General features: G+C 43.6%; 1 protein-coding gene across 1 annotated transcript in view; it reads left to right on the top strand.

The window, feature by feature from the left end:
• The first annotated feature begins 5 nt into the window (after positions 1-5).
• The window catches only part of NLRC5 (NLR family CARD domain containing 5), a 52,285-nt gene continuing 43,039 nt past the window's right edge, over positions 6-9,251 (top strand). Inside the window, exons 1-4 of the mRNA XM_077931834.1 lie at positions 6-150; positions 5,544-5,689; positions 7,325-7,634; positions 8,842-8,898. Of these exons, the coding sequence (XP_077787960.1) occupies positions 5,681-5,689; positions 7,325-7,634; positions 8,842-8,898 (376 nt within the window). The 5' untranslated portion in view covers positions 6-150; positions 5,544-5,680. The remainder of the gene's footprint in view (positions 151-5,543; positions 5,690-7,324; positions 7,635-8,841; positions 8,899-9,251) is intronic.

Genomic DNA, 9,251 nt, shown 5'->3' with positions numbered 1-9,251 from the left:
GCTGCTCTTGCTGCCAGGCTGACATGCAGCTGGGGCTGGCCGCTTGGCAGCTGCGTTGCACTTGCCGCGCCGAGACATGGAGTAAACTAGGGAGAGAAAGTGGGTTGCTGGCCGCTCCGAAGGAGAATGACTGTCTTCCTACTGCCGAAGGTATGCAGGAGTTTCAGAGAGAGCGAAATAAGCGGACTGAGTTTCTGGTTTTTCCTGCAGTGGTGGGATTTCTTTGGCCACGAGATGGCGCTTTTGTCTGATTTCCACTCGCAGGGCTCCGTGGCGGCTTTGCCTTTTCTTCTGAGGGTATTGGAAAATGGCAAAGGAAAGGAGGCGCGCGGGCTCAAACCTGAAAAGTCCTGTCTGAGGAGTTTAATGCGAGAAATGCAGCGGTGCAAAGGCTGCTTACTGGGAAGTCCTACCGACGCATGAGGATTTTAATTTGTAGAAAGAGCAAAAGGTGGTTGCGTGCCTTGAAATCTTGAAACCTCTAATCCTAGCTATGCAAGTCTTGTACTGAGGGAAGCGTGCACGTGGTCTGCACACGCGATTGAAATCGCCTTTCCCAAACACCCAGGTGTTTCCAAGTATCCTGCTAGGGCTGATGGAAGCACAGCTGTGCTGCCTGGGACTGAGGAGAACAGCGATGGGGTGGCCTGGAGCCATGGCGGGGGCGCACGAAGACCCCTTACTTTTTCTGTTGCCTGCAAGGTCTCTCGCCCAAGAAGCAGGGAAGAGGAGCTTTTAGCCACTGTGTGTGCTCCAAAAGCTAAGAGCTGGTCGACAGTGGAACGGGCTCCCTCAGGAGGCTGTGGACTTCCCTTCCTTGGAGGTTTTTAAGCAGACGTTGGGTGGCCATCTGCCATGGATGCTTCTTGCATTGCAGGGGGCTGGACTAGATGATTCTATTCAATGACAGGCTGTCATCCTCTACAGCGAGCTACAGTAGTTCTCTTTATTTTCTAGGTGACGGGATTTCCCCCCCCCCCTCTTGGTGTGAATGCTAGACAGGAAGTGATAGACACCCACCACTGTCTGAGGTGACATAGTCCCCAAACAAAGGCAGACATCCTCAGTAAAACGGACGCCTCAGTGCCTTGGTTACTGCACCTGCTGCATCGTTCTCATGGGGACTCCCTGCTGTTATAGCACTTTGCACATGCCTTGGAACATAACCATCAGAGTTCTCTGCTGTCAATAATAATAATAATAAATAATTAAATTATTATTTATACTCCACCCATCTGGCTGGGTTTCTCCAGACATTCTGGGCAACTCCCAACGGAATATTAAAAACACGATAAAACATCAAACATTAAAAACTTCCTTAAACAGGGCTGCCTTCACACGTATAACTAATGCAAGACACAGATTTCTTTACCAGTGATACAGTTGACTTCCTGAAAGGTAGGAAGCAAAGCCTAGTTGTGAAGTCTAGGCTCCAAGATTGCCTTGTCTTGTAATTTTTTGGGGGGGATGTTTGGGGGATTTTTAACCTTTCTGCATTGCTTTGAGGGTTTAGCTGAAAAGCAGCAAATGGATAAATATAAATGTAATGCAACATAAAGTATCTCTTTGACTATTGAGTTACCAATTATCTTAAATAACATAAATAAATTTACCAATTGCAAAGTCCCCATGAACACACATGCATGAAAGTGACAGTTTTGGTTAATTAAGAGTTGAACAAAACTACCTGTCTCAGGAAGAGCCGGCTTTAGTATTTATTATTTCTCAGATTTGCGAGTGTGGGATAGTTCTTACTATACTATCAAAATGAGAGTAGCATGCATGGGGATGGGGATGGGGATGGGGGAAATTCAGTTCACATTTAAAGACGACCCCACCAAGTCCACACTTTCCAGAATAATACACAACTTGAAGCACAGCCACCCTTTTAAAATGCATGTTCTGGGATGTGCACAGAAATGCAATATATGTTAAGGAAAATAAGATGCTGAATGCATTATATTACATTAGACAAAACTGCTTTGCAAAAATGTGTAAATTAGACAAGCTTGCATACAAAAACTTGTACGTTAGAAGAAATTCACTGATGAGTTTTCATGAGGACTTTAAAAATAAATCAAAAACTGATACAGAAATGGGAAGAGCTGAATCCATTGGAAAAATGAGAAACTGAGATAAACCAAAATTGACAGATTGGGCCATCCTTACATTTGAAATGTATGGAGTTTCAGTACTGGAACATGCCCAGTTTCAAAATATGGGTTAACAGTGATAGGAAAACAGGAAGGAGAAAGGACATTTGCATTGTTTTCAGTCAGATGGGACTCAAGGTGACAGGAGCTGGTCTCTCCTTGAACATACTGAAGGGTATGTGTTTGTTTGTTTCATGAATTTTATACACTACTTTTTTGTTAAAAAAAATACCCTACTCTAAAACATACAAACATTAAAAATGCTAAACTAGATTGAAATTGCCTCAACTTTCTAAGAATCTGGGTAGGCTTGTCTAAACAGGAACGTTTTTCGCAGGGGCCGAAAAGGGCATGTGTTTGAATATTGTTCTGTGTTAGTCGGTCAGTTGCATTAATCTGATCTTGCAAGATGTTTGTTTCCTTGATGGGGAACTGGAATCTCCTCCCAGGAGGAAGAGGGTTTGAATTGTAGCTGGATCTGCAACACAGGTGAACTTTTCAGCATATTTAAAGCTGAGGCCATTGCTCTGTGCTGTGGGATTTTAAGGCGAAATGATGCCCCTGGGCAAAGATGGTGGTGGCTTCAGAGGTTCCTGGGGCATCAGTGGCACTGACCCTTGCATTGCCTGCTCCTTCATGAGCTCATTTTGCCCGATTGCTTTAGTCTCCCTGCAGTTTGTGGCGGTTGGCCTTTGCACAACTTTCTGTAATGAGATCGGATGTGGGGTTTGTGTTCCTGTGTGGGGGAATGAGCTAACACACTGCCTGGCTAAAAAAAATTGCTCCGCTGGTTAGAAATTACCTAAAATTGCCAAGTTAGCTGTGGTGCAATGCAGCAGGACAAAGTTTTGTTTAATCTCCCATTACTTACGTACCCATTTCAAGCCGATAAAGTTGCTAACTTTCTGCCGTAGAGTTTGGGGAATTCCGGGCACTTTTACTTTCACTTAGTGCCAGTCCCTTGGCACAGGCAGGCATGGGGAACATTTCATTGCCATGTTTCAGAAGCTTCAAACAGAAAAAGATGAAAGAGGCAAGAATCAGCTCTCCTTCTCTCGTTTCCTGTCGTTTCTGTGCTTTTGCTCTTTAATGTCTGCAGATTTCTGGTAGGTACCCAGTTCTTTGTTTCTTTGGTTGTCTTTGTTTAACAAGGTTTTATGTCCTACATGACAAAGCAGAAATCTTCCACTATACATCTCAGCAGGAACATGAGCGAAACTTCGCCAGTTGGACCTTTGTAGTACAGTGGTACCACGGGTTAAGAACTTAATTTGTTCTGGAGGTCCGTTCTTAACCTGAAACTGTTCTTAACCTGAGGTACCACTTTAGCTAATGGGGCCTCCCACTGCCACTGCACCACCGCCAAGCAATTTCTGTTCTCATCCTGAAGTAAAGTTCTTAATCTGAGGTACTATTTCTGGGTTAGTGGAGTCTGTAACCTGAAGCGTCTGTAACCTGAGGTACCACTGTACAGGTTACATATGCTTCAGGTTACAGACGCTTCAGGTTACAGACTAAATAATTGTTGAAGGGTTTATGATGTTTTTTCTTGAATGCTGCTGAGGGCTGCCAAAAAAGACCTTATGGGCCACATGTGGTCTGTGGGCTGCGGATTGCACCACCCTGAACTATAGCAGTTACAGAGGTGAATGCATTATACATTAAACTAAATAATACGTAATATCAGTGCTTTCTTTTCCTAAAAGAAATGTTTAGGGGTACTCTCATTTTGACTCACGAAAATCCCCATTTTATAATTCAAATTGGGAATGAATAAATAAATAAATACATTAAATGGACAAAAGTACAAAGATTCACAAAATGTTTAGGGGTACGCATACCGCTGCGTCCCTCCAGAAAAAAAGCACTGGGTAATGTCCCCAAAACTTTGGAGTGGAGGGTGGCGACCGAGAGTAGTCCCAACAAGGCATGTGGATTTATGTTTTCATGCATTGTGTAGCACTTAGTGCACAACAAAAAAGATCAATTTTTAAACAAATTGATCATAATCCTGCCTATTGTCTCTTACTCGAATCCTATTGGCCAGTTTCCCCATACAAGCAAATCCTTTTTTTTTTTTAGGACTAAGGCAGAAGTTTTTATTTTATTTTAATTTTTAATTTTTAAAAAAATTTCGTTGTTACCGTTCACATTAACACACCATACAGAAAAAGATAACAAATTCCATCACCACCAAGGAAAAAAAGAGAATTAATACATCAACTAATAACCTTCAAAACATAAAATACATAAAATAAGAGTGGTCTTTTTCTATGCTCCAGACTTCCCGTCTATTCCTTCTTATAGATTCTGTATTAATTGTTCGCTGCCATTACATAACGAGATTTGTTCAATTTCAATATCCCTTAATCCGTTCATTGGTTTTACCACATTTTTAACACTGCTACTGAAATTATTTGAACGCTGTGTATGACCTTAAACTACTATTATTATTTTTCAAGCATATTTTAAAAACTTCCCATTTTGAGATAAATACCTGTTTTGGTTTATTTTTTAATCTTTTCTGACATGCTATCTAATTCTGCGTAGTCAGACATCTTTTGAATCCATTCTAATCTTGACGGGACTTTATCGCTTTTCCAATTTGCCGCAATGAGAACTCTTGCTGCGACCGTATCGTGTAAGAAGATCTCTTTAGCATTTTTAGGAACATCTGAGCAGTGGCGTAGCGTGGGTTGTCAGCACCCGGGGCAAGGCAAGTAATCTGCGCCCCCTAACCCGTGGATTTTAGCACTCGAGTCTCTTCCACTAGATTAGTTAAAGAAACCCTTACTTCTTCTTGCTGCTTCTGCCAGCTTCTTCTTGCTGCTGACTGGTCTGGTCTGGTGTGGTTCTCTCCCGCACTCAGCGCTGCGCTGGGCGGCCGCTGCACTGTCCCTCCCCCAGATAGTCCCTCGCTCTCTCTCCGCACCACACCGCATGCCTGGCACCCCCCCTCCACAGTGGGCGGCGACCCGGCGGCTCGGATCGGATTCGCACAGCCAGCACTGCAGTGAGAGAGAGTGAGTGAGCCAGGTAGGGGCAGAGAGCTGCGAGTGCGAGCGCCCCCGCAGATGTTGCACCCGGTGCGGCCGGCCCCCCCTGCACCCCCCACGCTACGCCACTGCATCTGAATGTGATTCCCAAAAGGAAAGCTTCCGGTTTCCTATTTAAAAATATTTTAAACATTTTTTTCCAATTCTATGTGGATACCCTCCACTTTTGGGAGGACATACAAGCAAATACTTTAACCAGACAGTCATCTAATGTTGGCAATCAATTCCTACCCACCCCCTGTAATGAGCAATAGATATACAGGCTGCACCCAGTGAGTATCAAACCATCTCCCTCTTGTCTTTTGGAACTGACTCTCTTCCTTTTCATCCCCAGGAAGTTTCAGCTGACAAAACACCTCTCTGCAAATGGCAAACATTACTCCCTGGCACAGATAATATGAAGCCCACGATGTGACTTTCCCCCTGAGCCCGGAATAAGCAGGACCACTCCAACAGAGTTGCTTTTGCAGAATGACGACGGTAGGAGGGGCCAGCTAAAAATTGGCCGCTGTTTCTTTAACGCTAAAAGAACTAAGTCAGCATGAGTCAGCGGCCTACAATGACTCATGCAACCTTTCACCAAATTGCACCTGTATACAGTGGTACCTCGGGATGTGAACGGGATCTGTTCCGGAGCCCCGTTCACATCCTGAACGCAATGTTAGATGCGTCTGCGCGTGCACGGGTCACGTTTTGCAGCTTCCGCGCATGCGTGTGACATCATTTTGAGCATCTGCGCATGCGCGAGCAGCAAAACCCGGAAGTAACGCGCTCCATTACTTCCGGGTTGTCGCGGAGCGCAACTTGAACGCGCTCAACCCGAAGCATATTTATCCCGAGGTATGACTGTATATAGAGTGGTCAATGTTAGTGTTTGGTGTGGGTTGGTTGGATGGTAGAAAACTGGTTGCGTTTGGTGTGTGTAAAAGCTGTCGGTCGTGCTTGGAGAAGAAGACTTTTTAAGAATAAAAGCAGCAATACTCTGCAAAAATGCTCTTTCTCAAAGACTCTTTTGTGCCAGCTAAGGTCTGAGGACTAGGCAAAGGAGTAAAAATGAGGTCAGAACCTTTTCCTTTTCAAACACTGACAAGCTTGCTGCGATCTTCTTAGGGGTGGTAGTTAAGAGAATCACAGGGAATGGAAGAAGGTGTAAAAGGGGCCACAAGGGCATTTTTGAAATTCCCTTCATAGAACCATAGAATTGTAGAGTTGGAAGGGGTTCTCAGGGGCCATCTAGCCCAACCCTCTGCAATGCAGGAATCACAGCTGAAGAATCCCTGACAGATGGCCACCCAACCTCTGCTTAAAAACCTCCAGTGAGGGAGAGTCCGCCACTCTCTGAGGGAGCTCATTCCATGGCCAAACAGCTCTTACTGTCAGATCAGTTTTCTGATATACGTATTTGCATGAATCGTTAGCTGCCTTAGATGAGTATAAATCCAATTATTTAATTACAGTCATTCAAACCTACATTCACAGTGTTAACAAGTGATATATTTCACAAGAGGTTTTTTTTAAAAAAACTAGAGGTTCTTTCAATTTTATTTTTATTTGTTAAAGCGAACACTCTTGTTTATTGCCTTGGGGTGCATTTGAAGGAAGGGTGGGATTGACATTTATGGTGTTATGAGTTTGTGGGGGCCCTGATCCTCATAAATTTCTGGGTCTAAGAAAAGTTAGAATTAACCAGTGCTTGGAGGGTTAAACTGAAAGTTAGACTTTAAATAGCTGGACTCAGCCTTCCCTCTCCAGCAAACCGTCTGACAGAGGAGCCATTAAAAGATTATTAAAAGATAGTAAGGAATGGTTGAGTCATTGACCAAAAACAGAGAAAGGTGCCTTCAGCAAGTCTAAAACTATATGCCCCAGCCTGCTCTCTGACATTCAGTGAGTGAACAGTCTGTGTACACTCAGACTAGTTGATCTGTGCAAATCAAGAAGTGGTTTTCACACAAATCTTTCACTCAACTCATTTCTGTGTAGAGATAGCTTGTGTTCAGTGTAATGTGTGAACAAGCCTGTCATTTTGGGCCTTAAAATCCTGGCAGGGCTTATGTACTAATATTTGCTTCAGCCATTTGCAACCATTTCATCTTTCTTCCCTTTTCCTTCCAGCCTCCATTCTGGATGGATGATGCAGACGTCCAGAAGGCCATCAGGAATGCTTGGCCGCAGCTGGTGCACTTCCTCAGTCAGCATCCAGAGTGGGTCCTGAGAAAAGCCAAGCAGCTTCTCCCAGGGGTGGCCTTGAATGAGACTGAGGGGACAGCCAGTTCCCATGAGAAGGTCTCACTGGTCCTGGACATGTTTCTGAAGGCTGCAGATGTCGATGCTCCCGTCTTCAAAGCCTTCGTACAAAGTGTCTGCATGGAATGCAACCTCCCCATGCATCTGGAAATAGTCTTCATGAGTGTGTCAGGAGAAGGTCAGAGGAGGGGTTGTGTCTCAGTGATGCTTTGCATGCTTTGTATTACAGAAAGCCCCGGGTTCAATTCCTGGTGGCCTCATGTGCCTTCAGGCCAAGCTTTTCAAGCTTTATCCCTGGGCATTAGACCCAACAAATCAGACATTTTTTTATCCCCACAAAAACAAATGAATGAAAAACAAATGCATTTTTGTTCAGAACCAATGTTTCTGTATTCCCATTCATTCATTTCTTTTCCATATGTTTTTAAAGCCAGTACACACCCCCCGCATGAGATGTGATGCAAGAGATGTGCAGAGTTTCTCCTTCCAGCTTTTAGTTTAAATTTAAAGCAGCTGAGAAGAAGTCTGGGCCAGTGGGGTAGTGGTCTGGGATCATGGAGAGTCAAATCCCCATTACTTTTTTGGCATCAAGGTTTATGTCTCCAGCTTCCTAGTGCCACCCAGTCAGTGTGGAAGGGGAGCTTTTTAGCCCCTGTATGCTGGAAAACAAAGCATTTAGGGACATGGAAGACACAAGGAGCTTCAGTTTCAAGTCAACGGGGTGCAAGTTCTGTTACATCCAATGCAAATTCATGGAAAATACAGCTTAAGTAAAACTGCCACAAGTTATTGAAGCGCTCCAAATCATTGTCTCTGGGACCTGCACCAAAAATAGTAGCTCTTGCTCAAGGTGCTTTTTTCAGTTAAAAAGACACTGGGTTCCCAGATCTTGAAAAGTACTGGAATAGTGAAAATGCCTTCTGGTTCATGCCCTACACTGAGCAGAGAGTTGTCTGGAAGACCTCCCATGTCCCTTAAATCAGCTCTCAAAATGCTTATACTTCCATATGCTGCTTTTAATTGCAACTGAAAGGGAATTCATGGTGGTCATGGTAGAGTCCAGCTGTGCCAGACAAGGAATGACCACCCTTTATATAAGCAATTCATCAGGTGTTGGGCTGGTATGCTGACTCCAGTGGTGTCTGGTGCTCATTGGCGCTGGTAGGGCGGAAGGCATGGAGCCCAACCATAGGTGGCGCCAGAGCCAGTGACGGGCAGATAATTGGGCAGGACTGAGGTTGGTTGGGCAGCGTTTCCTTTGCCCTAATGAGCCAGCCTCTACATAAATCTGGTACTAATGCATACAGACACATGCACACAAATATACAGAATAAGCTTTGTTATGAAATACTGCCTCTTGCGCTGATTTAAATTGATGATTCCAGGTCAAGGACGAGAGGATTTGAAAGGAGCTTCAGCTTGCTTCCCGTCAACATCAACAAGTAAGATTGCTTTTTAAAAAAATTCTTTTTCTCCCCCCCCCCAATTTTTTTATTAGTTTTCCACATTTATAACAAATATAACATATAAAACACACAGAACAAAACACATTACAATTCTAAAAAAAATAAAAATAGAAACACATATTCCTTCTTATATTATATTCATTTTAAATTCCTTTTTTTATTGATACAACAAGAAAAACAACAACCCACAAATACCAAATTACACACATGAACAACCACAGACACACAATTCTCTTAGCAAACAATAAAAACATATATTGGTCTTAACACTAAAGACCCAACCTCCCGTCTATTCCATATTTCAATTTCATATTACTTATTGCCAATAC

This window comes from Podarcis muralis, chromosome 7, assembly GCF_964188315.1.
Source record: "Podarcis muralis chromosome 7, rPodMur119.hap1.1, whole genome shotgun sequence".
Lineage (NCBI taxonomy): Eukaryota > Metazoa > Chordata > Lepidosauria > Squamata > Lacertidae > Podarcis > Podarcis muralis.
The sequence above is the reverse complement of the archived record's forward strand: the minus strand, read 5'-3'. Positions and strand labels throughout refer to the sequence as shown.